Source organism: Macrotis lagotis, chromosome 4, assembly GCF_037893015.1.
Source record: "Macrotis lagotis isolate mMagLag1 chromosome 4, bilby.v1.9.chrom.fasta, whole genome shotgun sequence".
Taxonomy (NCBI): domain Eukaryota; kingdom Metazoa; phylum Chordata; class Mammalia; order Peramelemorphia; family Peramelidae; genus Macrotis; species Macrotis lagotis.
This window is the reverse complement of record NC_133661.1, coordinates 204,919,275-204,942,029: the sequence shown is the minus strand read 5'-3', so window position 1 is coordinate 204,942,029 and position 22,755 is coordinate 204,919,275. Positions and strand designations below refer to the sequence as shown.

The following is a 22,755-nucleotide window of genomic DNA, read 5'->3' as shown; positions in this document are numbered from 1 at the left end:
GGAGGGTGAGTGGGCAGGATGGCTTCATGCTGATAGCCAGTTTTTCTCCAGCCCCCTTCACCTTCCCCCAAAGTTAAACCATCTGGCTTCCACATTACTTTCCCCAGGCGCCTCTTTTAAATTTCCCATCCTTCAGCTTTTTTCTATCCTCTGGTAGTTCTGAAGCTTAGACAGGAGGAGTTTCCAGTTCCCTCCTTTCTCCACAGGCCTGTTATATCAAAGGCGGTCCCAAAGGATAAAGAAATTCATCTGTCCATTGCTCACAACTAGCTAATGTCTTTGTAGGATCAGTTTTCTCATCCTTGAAACAAGAATTCACTTTAGTGATAAACTCATATAGCAATTGGGGTCTTCATAAGGATTGCTGTAAACTATATGCTCATTTTGGTTGCTTTTTCAGTCATTCTGACTCTTTGTGACCCTATTTGAGGCTTTCTTGGCAAAGATATTGGAGTGGTTTGCCATTTCCTTCTCCAAATCATTTTACAGATGAGGAAACTGAGGCAAACCAGGTGAAATGACTTGCCCAGAGTTACACAGCTAGTAAATGTCTGAGAACAGATTTGAACTCCGATCTTCCTGACTCCAGGCCCAGCACTCTAACCACTGAACTACCTAGCTGCCCCCATATACTGACTTAGGGAACCACATGTTAATATTATCTATATTCTATTGTATTTTTATTTTGTTAAATATTTCCCAATTAAATTTTAATCTGGTTCCCCATTCAAATGTTGAATGAGGCTTTGAGCAGCCATTGGAGCTGCTTTGGGTCCATGTGTTTGATACCTTTGATCTAGAGTAAGTTGCCTAGCAAAAAACACTAGGCATTACCTATCTCATCTTGGTCTCATTCCAAGAGATACTTTTATGATGCCCTGAAGTATATTTATGGGCCAAAGACTTATGGTGCATCTCAACTACTCAGTGCTGATGGATTCACATTGATTAACAATAGGGACATGATCCTAGAGAGATGGGCTGAACACTTCCATAGTGTTCTTAACAGACCATCATCAATCAATGCAGAAGCCATTGACCATTTACCTCAATTGAAGTCAACCAATCTGTAACTGAAGTTTCAACTGAAGAAGTGTTTTGAATGCCATTAGACTCTTATCAAGTGGCATAGCACCTGGTGCTGATGCTATTCCAACTGAGATCTACAAGGTGGGGGGGTCTATTGCTCATCCAAAAGCTGAATGAAATTTTCCAGGGTATATGGCAGGAGTAGGTTATCCCCCAGGAATTCAAAGATCATCCAGTTCTATAAAAGTAGAGGGAATAATTTTCTGTGACAATCACAGGAGGATTTCTCTTTTAATCATTGCTAGCAAGATTCTTGCCAAAGTCCTTCTCAATAGGCTGATCCTTCACCTGGAAGATCACCTCCCTGAGAGCCAGTGTGATTTCAGAAAGGGTTGAGGAATAGTTAATATGATGTTTGCTGCCCAACAACTGCAGGGAAAATGCCAGGAACAGAACAGAGGTCTATAAACAACATTTGTAGATCTGATCAAGGCCTTTGATACTGTCAGTCATGAGAATTTATGGAAAATTATATCAAAATTTGGTTGTCTGGAGAAGTTCATCAGTATTGTACATCAATCTCATGACAGCATGCTTGCCTGGGTTCTGGATAGTAGAAGATGCTCTTGAGATTTCCCAGTCACTAATGGAGTGAAACAAGGATGTGTCCTTGCTCCCATAATTTTTTAGCATGATGTTTTTCAGCCATGGTATCAAATGCCTTCACTGAGGATGAACATGGCCTCAAGGTCAGCTACCACACTGATGGCAAATTCTTCAATTTCAAAAGGTTACAAGGGGCGGCTAGGTGGCGCAGTGGATAGAGCGCTGGCCTTGGAGTCAGCAGTACCAGAGTTCAAATCCAGTCTCAGACACTTAATAATTACCTAGCTGTGTGGCCTTGGACAAGACACTTAACCCCATTGCCTTGCAAAACCCTAAAAAAAAAAAGTTACAATCCAAGTTCAAAGTGGAGGGAGTGTTTACATATGATGGTGCACTCAATACAGCCTCTGAAGCTGAGATGCAACAAAGTATGGATTGATTCTCTGCTGCTTGTACTCATTTTGGTCTAACAGTAAACACCAAGAAAACACAGGTGCTCCATCAGCCTGCCCCACACTATCCATATGTGGAAGCATCTATTACAGCAAATGGAGAAGTTTTGAATACTGTGGACAGGTTCACTTACCTTGGAGTGTCACTTTACCAAGGAGGTACACCTTGACAATGAGGTTGACATAGACATTGCCAGAACTAGCTCAGTATTTGGGAGGCTCTGAAAGAAAGTGTAGGAGAGGAAAGGTATTAGACTAACTTCCAGACTGAAGGTCTACACTGCTGTTGTGCTGACCTCATTGCTATATGCCAGTGAAGCCTGGACAATCTACCAGCACCATGTCAGGAAACTGAATCACTTCCTTTTAAATTGTCTTAGGAAGATTCTGAAGATCACCTGTCAGAAGAAGATACCATACACTGAGCTCCTTTCTGGAGCTAAACTTCCAGCATTCCAGCATTACTACAAAGATGCAACTATGATGGGCTGGACACGTTGTTAGAATGTCAGATGTACACATGCCAAAAATGTTTTATGGAGAACTCACAGAGGGCAAGTGCTCACAAGGGGTCAGAAAAAGAGATATTGAAACACCCTAAAGGTCTCATCGAAGAACTTTAGAATTGATTGTGCAGCATGGGAGACACTGGCACATGGTGTGCATGGCATGCCAAAAAAAATTTCTGTGAGAAGGGTAGAATTGAAGCAGCTCAAAGGAAATGTGGTATATATAAGTCTAGAGTGCTCACTCCAGGTATTCATATGGACTATTTGTGCCCAACCTGTGGTTGAGCATTCTTAGCTCATATTGGTTGGATCAGCCACAGCTGAAGACACTGTAATTTGTCTCAAATATTGTGATGTCATTTTAGTTGTCTCAGATAACGAAAGACAAGAACCAACCAACCAGGCATTCCCCTTTTCATTTGGTCTCATTCCAAGAGATGAGACCCTTCTTACCTAGATATATCTCTTCCCCCTCTCTCCCCCTTTTTCTTCCCTCCCTCCCATATCCAGTAAATTCAAATAAACCAATTGCTAGATATATATTTTGATAGAGCAAGGGTAAATGTGGTTGACACAGTTAACCTATGCAATGCATAATGTTTGCCTATAGTAGGCACTCAAATACTTTTGAACCCAGTTGAGACTTTAAGCTTTGATAATAAAGTCTTGCCCTGAGGTCCAGGATTTTGCTTTCAGCAATGACAATCTACATGCTATTTACTGATTTCAACATCTCCCTTCAATTGGAGACCCCTTTGCCTTTCAAAGGTTAACCCTGCAGAGGGCTGTGATTGAAAGTGCTACATGGGGGTGGCTAGGTTGCACAGTGGATAGAGCACCAGCCCTGGATTCAGGAGTACTTGAGTTCAAATCCAGCCCCAGACACTGAATAATTGCCTAGCTGGGTGACTCTGGGCAAATTACTTAACCCCATTGTCTTGCAAAAAAAAAAAAGTGCTACATGGAGGGTTGTATTTCTCAGAGGTCACTCTTCCACATCCTCTATGGTCCCAAATGTGGAGCAGGGAGGCCCAAAAACTCTTACTGAATTCAAGCAGTATTTTGTTCTTTGGTGTCCTCAGCTGCAGACAGATTCTGCTACGGCTCACATCCAGCATTTTTTCCTTTGAAGGCACCAAATTTAGAAAAGAAAGAAATAAAAGGATTGTATAACCCTCTTTTATTTACTTCCATGTCAGACCTCCCCCACCCCAGAACCCACAACCCCCACATTTTATTAAAACATGTCATTCTTCCTGGCATTAAAAGTATATCAATTTCAGCAATAATATTGAGGATGTTCAGCTGTTTAGATGATGCAAAACTTTGGCCATCACCCTGGACAGATCTCAATTATTATCCTGACATAGGCCTTCCTTACAGTTGATGCATGGTACTGAGTCACTTCCCATCTTTTGCCAAAGCTTCATGTCCTCATGCATCATGGGAACCTGGTCTATGTCTGTTCTTAATGATAATGAAAATGATTCTTGAAATTGTCTTATCAAATAATTTTTCATTTTAAAAAGCCATTTTTACATGTATACTTTTTTGTGTTGAAGAGTGGGAAAGATCAAGGGTCTTGGCACAGTGGTACATGATAGAAACTTGTTTGTAAATCTTATTTTATGTTTCTTGCAATACGAGTTATTTCAATCAGAATCATAATCATTTAATCAGTCCCTAATTTTAAAAAATTCATTTGAAATATCACTATTTCAAAAAGAAATCCAGCTGCCTTAGACCTATATTTTCTAAACACCATTAAAGGTAGAGGTATATGGGGATATAAAGGCAAAACATATTCCATAGTTTTTCAGTTGGGTTGAAACCTCTCCAGAAGGGATCATAAGGTCAGGGTAATAAGATTAAGACTGGAAAGGGGAAATAGGGTCATAGAAGTAGATAGAATAATGGATTTAGAATCAAGAAAACGAGTTCAAATCCTGTCTTTAATGCTAACTAGCTATATGCTATGGGAAAATGATTTATAGGATCTCAACCTCATTTTCTCACCTTTAAAATGGGGGATCATAATAGCAGCTTAGTGGTCATTGAATCCAACCCCCTCATTTTCATTTGAGGAAATTAAGTCCCAGAGAGACTTACTCATTGTGATAAGGGGGAAAAGTAGAAATCAAATCCCTTTGATACTTGTTTTCCATGGACCTCCCTAGGCCACAAGATCCTTATCTATAAAATGAAGGGATTATATGTGTCCTTCAGCCTGTAGGTATGTGATCCTTTGTTCACACACCTAGTAAAAATAAATTGCAAATTCAATTCCAGGACCTCTGACTTCAAATCTAGTGCTTTTTCCCCACCAAACCATGCTTCTCTCTGGGAACATATTTGATTCTCTCTAGACTGCAGATATCTTGGTATATGTAGCTTAATCTTTCTTCCTCTCTTCAGTTCCATATTATCAGAATAATTAAGCTGTACTGGTAACACAAACAGCTCTCAAAAAAGGAACATTAGTAGTTTTCCATTCTCTTATTTAAAAAAAAATTATTTGTTTATACAAGCATTTATTAGCTCTTCCTCTGCAATTCCCTGTCCTCACCAAGGAGCAGTTAAAAAATAAATTTTGAGCCCTCATGCCAAATATGCAGAGCCCAGCAAAACAGAGCCCCACTTTGCCATCTCCAAAATTGTATGTCTTGTTCTTCATTTTAAGACCATCACTCTAACACCTAGATGTTGCAGCATATAATACATGGAACTGTAGCCCAGGAAGACCTGAGACATTCACTAGATGTGTGAACCTGGGCAAATACCTTAACTTCTGCCTACCTCATTTTCTTTTACTGTAAAATGGAAATTATAATAGCACCAACCTCATGGGGTTGTTGTGAGTATCAAATGAGGAAATATTTATAAAGCACTGATATATAGTATGTATTTAATAAATGCTTATTTTTTTTTCTGTCCTTTTCAACCTTTCCCTCCTTCCACTCTGGCAGGAGGTGGGTGGTGTTTTTCAGCTTCATTCCATTCTCTTCCAGATCTTGACCAGATATATTCATCTGGTCTTTAAAAAGCCTGTTGGACTGGCTGTTTAGAATTTACCTCTTTTTTTTTTTTTACCAACCTCCTCTTTTTCCATGACTCTCATTTTCTTCCAAGTTAAGTCCTTTCTCATTGCTCCAATTAATAGTATTTTTATTATTTTCATTAGTCCTTTGCTGATAAAGTATTTCAGTCACCCCTTCTTTGCCTTTTTGTCTTTTTCTTTATTTGATTCTACCTTTGTGGAATCTGCCATTGTATATATATGTACATACATACATATATATATATATATGTATGTATATAGATATAGATATAGATATAGATATATAGATATTAAACTTAAATGGTTTTGCTTTCTAGGGCTTGCTTGCCATTCAGTTTCTCTGTCCTAGGAGTTTTTTGTTTTGGAGTGTTTTTTTGTTTGTTTGAGTAGGTAAAAGTGGTTGTTCTTTGCCTTATTTCTTTCTTACCTAGACTTAATCACCGAATGGGTGTTGCCTTAGTCAAACTGAGTCCTGTTAAAGACCTAGGTATCCCACTGTATCTAGGGCCATCTCTAGTTGTCCTGATCTATATCTGACCACTGGATCCAGCTGGCTCAGAAGGAAAAAGTGAGGCTGGTGGCTTTGCATGGCTGTCCCTCAGTTAAATCCAATTTCCGTGCATGTCATGGCATCACCTCCCTCTTTGAGGTCCTCTTCAAGAACAAAGGACAAATAGCAAGTAGACAGGTCTCCCATAACAGCCAGATTTCTTTGCGCTTTCCTTCCACAGATTGGAAGAGGTGTAGAATTCCAGTTGTTTCCAGGCAATTAAACCTTACAGTTTGGCTTCCTCTGTGAAACCAGAACAGCAGTGGGCTGTGTAATGTGAGAGGGACCTCTTAACCACATTGAACTGCTATAATAAGTTGCTTGCCTCACGGGAACTCAATTCAGTGGAAACAAGAGAGCAAGATGTCAGTCCAGATTATCCATGTAGAGCTGACGGCAGAGCTGGCTTTTAGTGAGTCCATTAGCTACCTGACCCAAACCCACAAAGGAGACGTGGGAAACTAAGGCCAGTATGCCCCTCCTGCATAACTTTCAGGCAGTCCAAAGTTTTGTCCAGGTTGTTACACTAGAACAGGTTTGCGGAGCAAGAAGGAATGGGATGCTTTCTCCCTTAAAATGTTCACAGAGGCTGTCACCAAGACGTCAAGGTTACAATTTGAACTAGTATGGCCTAGGTTTTTTGGTGTGTAGTTCAGAAATCTTGGTAAATTGGTATGGATGCTAATTAATTAGCATTAATGCCTGTGTAGAAGGGCAACATCAATAATGGATGTTTATGGGATGCCCTGTGGACAACAGAGTTGGTGATGGAAAACAGTTATAAAATAACCTGCTTCCTCCTTTCTAAAAGCAAATCTATTACTGAAAGAGATTGGGGCTAATAGCCCTGCTGTTGACACTGGCAGCTCCTGCTGTATCAATACAGAGGAAGTAGATTCACTTTTCTGGGGATTCCAGGCTCTGTATTTATGAGAGTCCAAGTGTGTAGGTTCCTAGGGTGGATGCCAACTCTCAGATTATTATGGGCTCAATAGTCTATGACATCAGTGCCAAGGGTGGAACAGACAGGTCACTTTTCACTGCTCTGTTCCCATCACCACAACTCTTCACCCCACCTTAGAGAATACTTTTCCTCAAAGAAGTAGGGAACTATGGGTTTGGAATATGGTACATGTCATCAGACTCAGCTAATGTTTTGGTTAGTTTTTACTAAAATACTCCCTTTTTTTAATCTTTTCTTTATTCTTTATTACAAGAATTGGCTCAGAATGAAAATGATGTAAAAACAAATGTGATCCATAAAAATGAAAGACTTTTTTAAAAGATAATATTCCTGTTACTACATTGTGGAGCTGTTATTTACAGCTACTATCATCACCTTAAAGACTGGCTTGGGAACACACACACACACACACACACACACACACACACACACACATGCCCCACAACAGGGGTTAGAATTTTGATAGGCTACTTTTGGAAAACTATTGATTTCAGTTCTAATGTATTCAAATTTATAGATAAAGCCCAAATATTAGGCTTGTATACATACACACATAATGTGTGTGTAGCTATATTAAATATACATTGTATGTGTGTATATAGATATATATGTAGTTATTGTTTGGTTGTTTTTCAGTCGTGTCCAACTCTTTGTGACACTTTATGGAGTTTTTGTTTTGTTTTGCAAAGATAATGGAGTGCTTTGCCAGGGTTAAGTGACTTACTTACCCAGGGTCATATGGATAGTGTCTGAAGTCATATTTGAACTTAGATCTTTTTTGACTCCAAGCTCAGCACTCTACTCATTGTAGATACTCGTTTTATCGCCTAGCTGTTGTATCATCTATATACAGATAGAGAGACAAACAGACAGATATATATATATAAATATAAACTTGTATGTACGTATGTAATATTATATAAATGTACGTGTCTATCTAAACGTGTGTGCATGTATATATTATAGATTACTTTATATACATATACACACCATATATCACATAAACACATGTGTTGTCCAGTAATAGACATAAATATACCCATGTGTGTCCTATGTGCCTATGTGTAAATATTTATACATACACATGCATATGTAACTAGATATACACATACCTATATACATATACATATATGCATCGCATGAATATATATATACTCATTCATAAGCATATGCTCACATGCATTTATATGTACATATACATATTGTGAGTGGAAAAAGAATGTTCCATGGGAACATCTCACATCAGAAAATCAGACCTTTATTTCAAAACTTATATGTTACAACCTTCCTTTTTTTCCTTGTTTTTCTTTTCTTTTTTGTTTTTTTTTTCAAGGCAATGGGGTTAAGTGATTTGTCACACAGCTAGGTAATTATTATTAAGTGTCTGAGGCTGGATTTGAACTCAGGTACTCCTGACTCCAGGGCTGGCTCTCTAACCACTGTGCCACCTAGCCGCCCCTTGTTACAACCATTATGATTACTTTTACTGTGAACTAAAAACTATCTGACTATTTAAATGTTGTAGTCTAATTTATATCTGCCAATCCTCATTACAATTGTCTCATTTTGTCTTCTCTATTTCAGCATTGGTTGGAGTTTACAAAGTCAGTGGTGAAGCAGTTGAGATGTAAGTATTCTTTTCTTTGAAGCTGGCAATGCCATTTATTTGTGAGGGACAGGCTGGGATGGTTTTCCTACACAGTCAACCTGTATAGGTCAACACTTAAGTTTATTATCTATTGTTTATGTATAAATTGACTCTAAAAGCCTAGATTTTTTTTTCTAGAAGATTTGTGCATCATAGAATGGGGACATAGTTATTTTCTGAGAGTTTGTCATTCCTGACAGTCACCTGCTTTTTTTGCAGCCCAACCTCCATTCACCATGTGTTTCCGGGTGAAGTTTTACCCTGCAGACCCAGCTGCCCTGAGAGAGGAAATAACTAGGTGAGGCTGACTATGAGACTGCTTAAATTGGAACCCATGAAATTTTTTTAATATATACTTTGAGAAATTTATTTCAATATGGTTTGTAAATCCTACATATTTAGTTTTATGCATTCATAAACACAATCCTGAAAAGGGGTCTACAGGTTTCATTGAAGAAAGCATAAGGTTTCACTACCAGAGGAAGCTATGATACAGAAAGACAAAAAGCCCCCTGGAGATGCCCTCTCCAGTTATCCCTGGTTTTAGACAACCTGGACTTGTTCAAAGAAGAAAACTCACTTCTTAAAAGCCAGCAGTTCATATTTATACCTAACTTCAATTCTCTCTAATAAAATGCAACTAGCTCCTTTCTTCTAGCTCATTGAATGGCTAAGATGATGTTAATATTTAACCTTGAGTTGTTCACTAATATTGGTATTTGAAGTGGCTGATTGAAAGTATTTCCTCATAACCAAGGTGTTGACCAATGGACCTGTAGGCATTTCTGAGAAAGAGACAAAATGGACCCTTGGGCTACCATGATGGTCATGCTTATAAAATTCCATACATAGCCTTGAAAGACAAACTGGAAACTAGTGCATATTTTAAATCCAAGGGAATAAGGCATCTTCATGAAAGACTTTTTGTAATGTGTTCATTATTTCTTTGAAAGTGAATGGGTATGTCTGGGCCCAAGCAATCATACAGGAGAGCAAGTTAAATGAATGGCTTCTTAGGCCCTTTCCTGTGTTTCATTTGGTACCCACATGGTGCCAGCCTACTTAAAGCTCTATCAGGAAATGCTTTGAAATCTACCAATATGGCTTAATTTATTAGTTGGAAACGTATACTTCGTAGATTCTTTATTATTTCTTGACCTAGTAGAGTTTGAGGGCAGGAGGCCTTGTATGCTGGAATGTCCAACATAGAGCTGGTACCTAATAAGTAGTTGAGGTTTTGTTTTGTTTTTAAGACTAGGAAGGGGCAGCTGGGTGGTACAGTGGATAGAGCACCAACCCTAGAGTCAGAAGGACGAGTTCGAATGTAACCTGAGACAAATAATATATACCTAGCTGTGTGACCTTAGGCAAGTCACTTAATTCCATTGCCTTGCCAAAAAAAAAAAAAAAAGACTGGGTGTCCCTGTCTTGCCCAAACTGGAAGTGCAGGGACCATTCATAAGCCTCATCTCACTCAGATCAGCAGGAGACCTTTGACATCTGGTTTGGGCAACTTCCCACTTCCTTGGGCAACCTGATGGTTCCCTTTTCCAGAGGACTCACCATGTTAAGACCAGACTTGGTGCTGACACCACATTGGCTTAGCTCAAAATCCCCTGATGCAAGATTCTCCAGTAGTAGGAATTACAGGTGTGAGACTGTATGATTTTTTCTTACTGTCTGGTATTTCTTACTGTTTGTTGAGTTGAGAGATAATGTTTCTAGCTTTGTACCAGGTAAAGAAAATGAATTTCAAATGGGAATCCTCAGTTTATTCTCCATTGTTTGGGGTGAGGAGAGGAAAAAAATTGAGGGTGTAAGAGGACATTGAACCAAACTGATTGCAATCTCTGCACAATGTAGTATAATTTTTGAGGTTGATAAGGCTAAAACCTCACTGCCCTTGGGCCAAACTGTTGTTGATCAGTTTCTCTGAACTCTAAGCTGTTTCTCAATGCTATATGTACAACCATTCTGATCACTGCCCCACCAGCCAAAGTTTTTAATAATTCAGTCAGACCTTCCAGAGCTTATAGTTATCTTTCAAAAATCCAGGAACTATTAGAAAGATACTATAGTCCCTATTGATCAAAATGATTATGGGGTGTCCTTGTGGTTCATATTCAAATCGTTGTGATTGTATCCATAAGAAATGTTCATGGAGAAAAATAAGTTAGCCTAGATCATTGCAATAGCCTTCTGATTGCTCTCTCTGCCCCAAATCTCTCTCCATCCAATCCATCCTCCCCTTAGATGCGTTTATCCCTCATGTCTGGAATGCGCTTCCTTCATCACCTCTGCCTTGTAGAGTCCCTCACTTTCAAAACACAGTTTAGACGTCACCTCCAAAACAAGGTCTTTCCTCATCTCTTAGATATTAGCACTCTCTAACTCTTAAAATTATTTTGTATAAAATATATGTTGGTATGTTTTCTGTGGAGGCTATGTATATCCACATGGGTCTGTCTAGATGTAGCCCTCAAGGAGATCTAATTTGATAGATATAGTCTTGTCCCCTTCCCTTTTCCAAGAGAGACTTTATTTCCTGGCAGGAAAATAAATAGAAGATTGAGGCTATGAAGCTGGTCCCTCCATTCTCCTTAGAGAGGGGAGTACTAAGCAAGACTCATGTCTTATCAACACCTCCAAATATTGTTTCTCTAAGGGAAAGAACTTTAGGTTCAAGCTGTGTTCCTGATTGCAAATAGGGAAAGAGTACCTTAAGACTCCCCTTCCATCAAATGGCAGATACACAAAGACCACACATAATAAATAGCAAACCCATGATTATCCAAGCTGAGAGCAAAAGAGAAATCAGAAGTTTTACCAATGAGACTATACTAGACAATGAACAGAGTGAATAAGCTGCCCACTGGGAACAAGCTATCTCAACTACCCAAGAGAATTCTAGATCTTAGGAAATAACCCAAAGATTCAATGATACTAAACTGGGATAAGGTCATAATTTAGATGCAAGTTCCTTTACAGTTAGGCTTATTTCCAGAGTCTTCCTCTCCCTTCAGGAACATCTTTCTTCAGTGAATCTGAAGCCTTATGTCTTCTCTCTGCAAGCTGGAAATTAGAAAACCAAGATCTCTCTTCTCCCAAGTTCCCTCAAACTCTGCACCTCATGTAGGACTGAGCATTGAGTAATCAATTTCAACCAATAGGAAAATCTTACACAAATGGACTTTGAACCCCCATTTATACACACACACATACACACACACACACACACACACACACACACACACACACACACATATATATATTTCATATTTACTTATTGTGAAAAATGTTGCATCCCAACAACAAAATATAAATCCCTTGAGATCTAGGATACTTTCATTTTTGTCTTTTTTTTTTTGCCATTGCCCACCATGTGCCTTGTACATAATAGGAATTTAATGAACGACTGCTGGGTCCCTTGTTGCAGCCCATGATGCTATGATACTATAAGCAAAACCATGACATTTAAAGATAGAGATTTTGCCACACAGCTCTTCATGCATGAACACCATATTTTAGTTACTACTGTTCTTTCATTCAGATCACTGCTTTTAACTTCAAGCCTGATACATACCTCTTGAGAGAAGATGCTTGTGGAAGGGAACACATAGAAGTCATAGCTTTCACATTCAAGCGAAATATCTTTTGTTTAAAGCCCTGAACCTTGTCCCTTTAACATATCCATCAGGATTGTTTGGTATCTACCACTCTGGACAAATGATGGAGGATTTAAAGGGATTTGTTTTATATGACTGGGTACAGTATTCCCAGAAGCATTTTGTTTATTTGATTGACTTGGACAATAAAATAAGGGATTTTCTATGTAAAATAGAAAACAATAAAAGAAACGATTTTCTAAACCTAATGTCACTATGTAACTTAGTGGAAGTTTTACCAGATAAAATATCATAGTATATTGGAAAGGAATTTTCTAGCTAGGAGACAATTGGACAATTCAGCTCTTTAGGCTCTACTTCACTGATTGAACTAGATAATCCCCAAGACCTTTCTAACTATAAAACTGTGTTGATTCTGTGAATCAACCACAGATTTGACTCTGGAACTAGTAACTCAGCCTCCCTGATGGCAGGAATTCCAGATTTGAACCCCCATGCCTGGTGTTTCTGGTAACTGGTAACTGGCCTAGGTAAGCAATTGGCTATGCTGGTGAAAGCATGTGAATTCAAATAAATCTTGACTACTGAATCAGATAGACTGAATAAGGAATGAACAACAACTAGTTCCAAAATGTCTATTCTGAGGCCTGAAAATCTTCATTCAAGACTTCCTGGCCTCTTTCTATGCCCTTAAAAGCCATGTGCCTAAGCAAGTCATAAGTGATAGAACTCAGTTTCTACAAGTAATCTGAGACATAGAAGATTTGCATCAGATGTTTCCAGTGGAACAGGCAGAGACACATATAAGAATTTTATTTTGCTGTTTACTTTTTTTCCTTTGTGCCTTTTTTTTATAAGGACTACTTATCAAAGAAGATTGTCCTCTTTAATTTTGTCAAAATGTTATTATAGGGGATTGTCCCCTTTGATTTTTATCAAAGCAAGATCCACATTTCCCTTTTCACCTTATATTGTCTCCCTTCATAAGTCTCATAGTTAGAAACTCTTAATGAAGTATTTGTCATTATCTGAGATTCATTGAGGCCATGTCACTCAAGAATCAAATGGGGGAATGTGATAAGTGATTATTAATGACCAGTATCTTGGGAAGATTCAGAGGTTCTCCTCTTTTTCTAAATTCCTCATTTTAAAAGGTTCCCTTTATCTGAAGGACATCACTGACAAAGAGATTGCATTAACTCTCCTGGGTCTTAATCAGATGCCACCCAATCTTGCCAGAAATTTAATCTAGGATGTGAAGTCCATTATGTTCTACTTAAACTTGGAGAAAGATCATAGGCTAGGTCAAAGGGATTTGTTTTATATGACTGGGTACAGTATTTCCAGAAGCAAAGTCAAACACAATTGAAACTGCTGAAAACACTTTTGTAAACTGAAGAGCACTATGTAAATGTGAGCTATTACTATTATTGTTGTTCAGTATTCTATTTTCTATTCATGAAATGAGACAATGGATTCAAAGTGTTTTCCAATCCTGAAAAAGCTATGTATCATCATCATCATCATCATCATCATCATCATCATCATTATTATCATAAGGTCAAAGGCTAGGAATGGTCTAATCTAGCTGGGGGTGGACTAAGTAGAGATAATTTCTCTGTGTAAGGGGCACTCTCTACCCCATTAACCACCTACTGTTTCAAAGGATATATAAACTGTGAGCCCCACCATCATGATTATCTTTGGCCTAAAAGAGGGGTCAAATGATCATCCTTTTATAAATAGCCTTCTGACTTTATTAATAAAATGATTAAATAACCCAGAAAAAAATAAATAATAAAACTTGTAAGACTGAAAGAAATCCTTGACCTAAATCTGAGATATGACCCTTTCTTTAGGTAGCTAAGGAATGAATCAACATAATTCCACAGCATACATTTTCATTATGGCTTTTGAGGTCATTAGAACTGACCATGGATGTAAAGTTAATTCAGTTCATAAATTATTAAGATCTGTGATTTCAGGGCTAGAGGGAACACCCCAGGTTAGGAAACTCCTTCAGACATTGTAAGTTGACACCTTCTCTGGGACTTAAAGTCTAAGTTGCCTACAGTTTGCATTGGGAACATAACTGGAACCAGATCTTGGTTTTGAAGCTAGCTTCTTATCCGCTGTTACATTGCCTCTTCGGTGAATAAAAAAAAAAAAAAGATGAAAATCTAGATTCAGTTCTCGTCCTCAAGGAGCTTAAAAGGAGGAGACAAAACATTTGTACAATAACTGTGAGACAAGAAAGCAGTGTGGTGTAATGAATAGAGAGCCTGTCTTGGAGTCAAGAGGATCAAGATTCAAACCTTGTCTCTGGTAAAGACTGTGTGACTGGGCAAAACCTTTACAAGACCAGAAGCTGGAGAGAAGTTTCCAAAGGAGTTTCCTCATTGGGGATTCCTTATGCCAGTGAAATCACAAACTCAGCCTAAGGCCCCTCCATTATGAGCCAAGTTAAGATGGGACTTGTGCATTAGAGAGACTCAACAGAAAAGGAACCTGCTTTGGAGGGTTGGCAAAGGGTTCAAAATAGAACCAGCACCAGCATCTAGGTCTTGAAGAAAGAAAAGTAATTCAATGGGCAGAAACACAGGAAGCATCCCTACTTCTCATTGAAAAGACAATCAATTCAATATAGGTTATACATGTGTAGTCAGGCAAAACATACTTTCATATTAGTCATGTTGTAAAAAAACAGATTAGAAAACTCAAGAAAAATAAGAAAGTGTAAAAGGCATGCTTCAGTCTGTATTCAGACATTATAAGTTCTTCATCTGGGTGAATGGATAACATTTTCCTCTTAAGTCCTTCAGAGTTGTCTTGGATTATTCAATGCTGAGTATAGCTATGTCATTTATAGCTGATCCTTTTCACTTTGCATCAGCTTCTGTAAGTCTTTCCAAGTATTTCTAATACCATCCTGCTCATCATATTTTATAGCACAATAGTAGAGCACAATCATATGTTTAGAGAACTGATCCCAGATATTCCCATGAATCATTTGTGCCTGACCTGGGATAGAACATTCTGAGTCTGCATTGGTCTGCTCAGCCACAGTCAGACACACTGTGACTTGTCTGTAACTTAGTAATGTCATTTTGGTCTTCTTCAATGATGAAGGAAAGAACCATTCTATCATGATCACATGCCACAATTTGTTCAGTCATTCCCCAGTTGATGGGTATCCTCTCAGTTTCCAATTCTTTTTCACCAGAATTGAACTGCTATAAATATTTTTTGTACATGCAGAGCCTTTTCCTTTTTGTTATTTATCTCTTTTGGGATACAGGCTTAGTAGTGGTATTGCTAGGTTATGACCTTTAGGCCTAGCTCCAAATTGCTCTACAGAATTGTTCAATCAGTTCACAACTTTACTAACAGTTCATTAATGTCCCAATTTTCCCACATCCCCTCAACATTTGTCATTTTCCTTTTCTGCCCTATTAGTCAATCTAATAAATAAGTCATCAAGTATTCATCAAACACCAGGAATTGTGCTAGGTGCTGAAGATACAAGTATGAATGAAATTGCCCATACATCTACTGATGTTGATTTTAAGTCATTCATATTGCGGATTCCCATTATAAAGTTGTTTTTCCAAGTAGAGTGGGGGGAGGAGGGAATTTTTCTCCTCCTATTTAGCCTAAAAGGTTATAATGTAACAATATGGAACTACTTTTGCAGAATAATGGAATTTTATTGCCAAATGGGGCCTTCAAGGTTAGCTAGTTCAGTCTCTCATCCCATGTAGGAATGCCCTCTATAGCATTCTTGACAAATGGGCATTCAGTTCCAATTTCCAATGAGCTCTAATTTCCTAATTAGTAAAATAGGGCAACTAAGGTGGCACAGTGAAAACATACAGGGCCTGGAGTCAGAAAGATTCATATCTGTGAGTTCAAAAATGGTCTCAGATATTTACTTGTTTGTCTCAGTTTTCCTCATCAGTAAAATGAGTCAGAGAAAGAAATGGCAAAACCACTCCATCTTTGCCAAAAAATCTCCAAAACAGGTCATGGAAAGTCAAACACAATTGAAACTGCTGAACAACAAAAAACAGGGGTAATGATTTCCACTCCTTATTTCACAGTTATTATACTGAAAACACTTTTGTAAACTGAAGAGCACTATGTAAATGTGAGCTATTATTATCGTTGTTGTTGTTCAGGTTTTCTGTTCATTAAATGAGATAATGGATTCAAAGTGTTTTCCAGTCCTGAAAACATTATGTATTTCTAACCCTAGCTATTATCATCATCATCATCATCATCATCATAATGCATTCCAAAACATAGAGTTTGTAGTCAGCTAAAATTTCTTTCTCATATGAGCTACTATGAAGCTACATCTCCTTTATCCTTTTGTGCAGTAATTTTTTTATTTGATTGCCAGACTTTACACTTATGCCTTTTAAATTTCATCTTGTTTAGCTTAAACCTGCTATTGCAACCTGACAAGATCTTGATTCTGTCATCCCATATATTAGCTATCTCTCCCAGTTTTATGTCATCTACAAATGTCTTCATTCAAATAATGAATTAAATTATGGAACAAATTAGGACCAAGGACAAAATTCTTTAATGTGACACTAGAAGTTTGCTTTCTATCTGACAATGAACAGTTTGCCAACATGTGATGTATATTGAACTCAGGAAGACCTGAGTTCAAATTCTACCTCAAACACTTCATAGCTATGTGACTCTGAACAAATGACTTCACCTCTAACTCAGTTTCTTCATCTGTAAAATGGCAAAAAGTAATCCTCCCTCCTAGAGTTGTTGTGGGTGATATGTAAATATTAATTGGTATTATTATTTATTATTATTGTTTAGTCTTACATTTGGACATTCACCCTCTCTGGTTGCCTTAATGGAAGTAATCAGTGGCATGAACTTTTAGACATCTTAGGTGGGATTACGGACACCCACTTCAAAATAAAACAAAGCTTATTTGATCATTTTACTTTGCATCCATTTGGGCAGAAGAAAATTTGCTTAACTCTCTGCATCATGGCTGTAGGGTGTGAAATATTACATGGACTGTCAGATGGGTTTGATGGCAAAGTTGGTTTTCTTTAACTGCTATTCCCCCCCCCCCCATTTTTCAGGTTTTTTGGCAAGGCAAATGGGTTTAGGTGGCTTGGCCAAGGCCACACAGCTAGGTAATTATTAAGTGCCTGAGGCTGGATTTAAACTCAGGTACTCCTGACTCCAGGGCCAGTGCTCTATCTACTGTACCACCTAGCTGCCCCCCCCCTTTTTTTTTAATTTTGGTTAGTAGGAATTGCTTCTTGAGTGTAGGGGGTGAGGAGGGATTATTTGGAAATGAAGGTGATATAAAAAACAAAAACATCAGTAAAAATAAATTTTTAAAAGAAACTTTTGAAATGCCAGACCACATTTGATAGCTTATGAAGCATTGGTCTTCTCTTCACTCTTTACGCCTTCCTTCTTCTGCTCCATCATTCCCTAAAATATAAGGAGATCACTTGTAAAGCTGAGTCAACAGAAAGCCTCTCTGTTTTAAGTTAGCAGAAAAACAGCCCCATCTCTCATCTGACCACATTGTGTCCTACCACGCTCCTTCCAGAACAGCCATAGGAACCAACGTGATGTCACTGCCTGCAAAGTATAACTCAATAGTTCCCTCACGGAACCCTAGGGAATTAGAGGGAGAGCCAAAGTGTACTGGGGCAGAACTTTATAGATTTATTAATATTTGTAGCTTTACTGGGGAAACATCCACATCATGAACCAGCATAAATTGGGGGTGAGGAATAGAAGGAGAGGGCATGCTGCAATCCATTCTGCTGGGGGCATGGATGAAAAGAGGTAGAACATATAGTTCCTGAGTTTAAGGAGTTTAGAATCTAGTGGAGGAAATATCTACATACAAATTTAACAGCCAATATAAGGAAGACAATGCATGCTTTGCTCCAGTTTAGATGGGTTGTGCAGACAGTTGAATTTGGACTAGAGCCTTAATAAAAGGCCCAATAAATATTGACTGATTGATGGGGAAACAAACCTTAACTATTAAGCAGAAACCACCAATTATGTTAGTTTGGATTAGCCTCAAGATATCATTTTGTCTTTTCTCTTTTGTAAGATATTTATCCAGGAAAGAAATTTCTTTTCTTTTGGGGGAAGAGTGGATGGGGGTAGGGTGGGACTGAGAATGATGGTTCCCCGTGGTGGTGGTGGTGGCAATCAGGGTTAAGTGACTTGCTTAGGGTTTTACAACTAGTGTTAAATGTCTGACAATGGATTTGAACTCAAGTTCTCCTGGAGCTGTCTGTCCCTAGGGCATTTCTTGTCCAAAAATACATAGATTCTATATAGAATCTTAGAGGCTGGACAATTGGCATTGGAGGAATTGGGAAGAAGCCCTTTAATAGGTAAATGACCAGAAAATTAATCAATCTTCTATTTAGTATCTACTTTGTAATGAGCATGTTGGTAAACTCTTGAGATACAAAGGCAAAAAACAAATTGCTGCCTTCATGGTGCTTATATTAATGGAAGAAACAACATATATACATATATTAAGATAGCACAGAGGAAGGACCATCTGTATACATGTATAAATACAGATACATATATATTTATATGGATATGTATCTGTGTGTATGTGTGCATACACAGTAAACACAATTATTTGGGGTTGGGGTTTTTTTTTGGGGGGGGGGGGTCCTTTGGTGAAGTGTCTCCTGGAAGACTGAGAAAGGGTTTTTGTTGCAGAAAATAATAGCTAACTGATATAGTGGAGAGAATCAAGGACTCAGATTGAAGTTCAAATTCTGCCTCTGACACTAGCTGTTGAAACCCTGGGCAAAAGATCATTTATCCTCTCAGCCTCCATTTCCTATTTGTAAAATAGGATTAATAAAAGCATTAATTTACAAGGTTGTTGTGAGAATATGATAATACTCATAACTTGGTCCCTTCCTACTTTTCCAGTCTTTTATACCTCTCCCTATTCTGTGATCCAGTGACACTGACCTCTTTGCTATTCATCAAATTCCATCTCCTAACTTTTTTTTCATTTTTAAAGTAATAAATAAATTCCCTGAGCCAAAAGAAGCCAGAGAGTAGAGAATAAGGCACCAAACGTTGTGATAGGCATGTCTATGTGACTATAGGTGAAGTAAAGGGGCAGCTTGGTGACATCATGGAGAGCCAACCCTGGAGTCAGAATGATCTGAGTTCAAATTTGCACTCATATACTTTCTAGTTGTGTGACCCAAGACAAGTCACTTAATCCTGTTTGCCTTAGTTTCTTCATCTGTAAAAAAGAACTGGAGAAGGAAATGAAACCCCCCCACACACACACACATATAGTATCTTTGCCAAAAAAACCCAAAATGTAATCATAAAGAATCAACAACAGCAGGTATCTAGGAGAGGTACATAATAAGGTGATCAGATGACACCAAAGGTGTCCTTCTCGCCTTCCCAGCTTATGACAGGGTATTCAGGTGCAAAGTTAAGACAAAGATCAAAGGATGTATAAAGGGGGAAAATAGGAGAAAGAGGTCCCCTTAACTTTTCAGTACCTTAAGCAACCTGAAGAAGTTATTGATCCGCTTTGTTAAAGGAAATTTCCTCATTGGAAATTCATTTAACCAAAGAAACAACAGGAACCAACTAAGGGAGCTAGATCATAGTGGGAAGGGTGCTGTCCTGGAAGTCAGGAGGACCTAAGTACAAATCGTGCCTTAGACATTTACTAGCTATGTGACCTTGGGCAAGTCTGATTGCCTCACATCTAGGGCCATCTCCAATCATTCTAATTCATAGCTAGCCATTGGAACCAGATGACTCCAGAGGATAAAGTGAGGCTAGTTACTTAGCACAACACCCCTCACTCAAATCCAGTTCACATGCATGTCATGGCATCACCTCTTTGATGTCATGTACTTCTTCAAAAACAAAGGACAGGGGCGGCTAGGTAGTGCAGTGGATAGAGGACCAGCCCTGGAGTCAGGAGTACCTGAGTTCAAATCCACCTTCAGACACTTAATAATTACCTAGCTGTATGGCCTTGGAGCAAGCCACTTAACCCCACTGCCTTGCAAAAGAAAAAAAAAGGACAAGCATCATCAATAGGTGAAACAAAATATATCTCCAGCACTTAACAATTTCTTGCATTTTAATGTATTTAATGTTATGAATTAAAGAAGAAATTGTGGGGCGGCTAGGTGGTGCAGTAGATACAGCACCAGCCCTGGAGTCAGGAGTACCTGAGTTCAAATCCAACCTCAGACACTTAATAATTACCTAGCTGTGTGGCCTTGGGCAAGCCACTTAACCCCATTTGTCTTGAAAAATCTAAAAAAATAATTGCAAGGCAAAAGCTAGTCATCAAGATCTAATTATTTTGGAAAATTATCTTGCATTCAACAATACAATTTTCCCCTTCTCTGGTTTGATTCATTCTCCCAAAGATTTGAAACTAAATTAAGTTAGAACAAAAAAACTGGAATTGATATGAAAGGTGTCAAAAGCCAAAAAACAGGCAAAATCGGAATGTGTTTCATTAGGAGTGCTACTTTATCTGGTCTCTCTTGCCCTTCAGCTTCTTTATGAAAATCACCTCATTGAGGCTTTGTGTGCTCATCTATAAAATAAATCCATTAATCAATAAACATCTGTTAATTACCTTCTATATGTCAGACAATGTGTCAACTGTTAGTAACACAAAAACAAAACAAAAAAGACACCCTCTATCTTCAAGGAGCTTACAATCTAAAAGGGGAAGACTATACACAAAAGGGACCATAAAGTGAAGTAGAAGGGAAGCTACCCAGAAGCATGGTGGGAAAGTCAGAGAAGTGCCAAAGCCAGGTGAGAAATAAGGAAGATGGGGATAATACTTAAACTACTTAAGATGATCTTGTTTTAGAGAAAACATTCTACAAAATATATAGTACTATCAAAACATGAGCTATTAATACTAGATTCTATTTTGGACTACTTAAGGGCTTCTTCATAATACCTAATACCTTTCTTTCCCTACTGTGAGACCTTTTTCTTTATGTGATTGTTGGATAAAGTATGTTGGATAAAGGTCCGGGAGTCTGAAGTCCTAGGTTCTAGTCCTGATTCTGCCACAAACTAGCTTTTAGGAAAAATCATTTAGATCTCTGTGGGCTTCATTTTTCCAAGGGCAGGAGATATGGACTCTATCACTAACTAGCTGAGTGATTTACTTAAAATCTCTAGGCCGGGGTAGCTAGGTGGTAGAGTGGGATAGAGCACCAGCCCTGAAATCAGTGGACCTGAGTTCAAATTTGACCTCAGATACTTAATAATTACCTAGCTGTGTGACCTTGAGCAAGTCACTTAACCCCTTTGCCTTGCAAAAAGTCAAAAAAAAATCTCTAGGCCTCCATTTCCTTCATTTAATGAATGAGGTTGGTCTGGATAATTTGTGAGGTCTTTTCCAGCTCCAGTATTCTGTGTTTTTTTTGTGATTCAGCCCCAGAGTTGACTCATTATTGATAGTTTGGGTAGTTTAAAATAATGTTGGCAATGCTAAGTCAGGACTTGACTTCCAATTTACCTCCTTTTTTTCCTGGCCAGCCTTTCTTAGGGTCAGTTGAACTGTGTTTTGGGGATGAGGGATGAGAGGGATCCTAGGGTAACAGGAGACAGCATGCCAATATCTGTTCTAGGTAGTATCAGAAAATTATTTGTTACAGGGAATATTAGAGGACTACTAGATTGTTCTTGCCTGGGAAAGCCTGACCCTGGCCACAGTGACTATTCCTGCCTTACCAGTCCCCAGAAGTCTAGAAAATAACTTATTTTAGCAAGTTGGTTTTGAATCTCTCATGGATTAGATGGCACAGTGAGTAGAAATGTTAGATTCACAGGCAGGAAGATGTAAGTTCAAATCCAGCCTCAAATACTGTGACCATTGGTGAACAAGTCAATTACCCTCTGTCTGCCTCAGTTTCCTCATCTATAAAATGGGGATAAAATAATATTTATAAAATACTTAGTTCCAGTACCAGATACAAAATAGGTATTTAATAATTGCTTCCCCTCCCCACCAAGTGGTAAGCCTTTCACACATGAGAGACTAGGATTTGATTCTCTGTTGGAGAGCTATGGAGAAAGATATGGCAAACCACTCCAATACCTTTGTCAAGAAAACCCAAAATGGGTTCACGAAGAGATTGAAATGATTGACCGGCAACTCCTCCCCCTGCTCCCCAATTGATACAGGGATGGAGAAACAGAGTTGTGAAGGAAAAATGAAGGGTTCCCTAGTCCCAGGGAGAATAAAACATGAGGAA

At 38.4% G+C, this 22,755-nt stretch overlaps 1 protein-coding gene across 5 annotated transcripts in view; it reads left to right on the top strand.

The window, feature by feature from the left end:
• FRMD5 (FERM domain containing 5) overlaps positions 1–22,755 on the top strand; it is a 415,376-nt gene that overhangs the window by 346,168 nt on the left and 46,453 nt on the right. For all 5 annotated transcript variants that reach the window (XR_012478133.1, XM_074235278.1, XM_074235277.1 and 2 more), the window contains exons 3-4: positions 8,753–8,795; positions 9,036–9,114. Coding sequence is in view for 4 of the 5 variants with exons in the window: in XM_074235278.1 (XP_074091379.1) it covers positions 8,753–8,795; positions 9,036–9,114 (122 nt within the window). In the remaining variant the exon portion in view is untranslated. The remainder of the gene's footprint in view (positions 1–8,752; positions 8,796–9,035; positions 9,115–22,755) is intronic.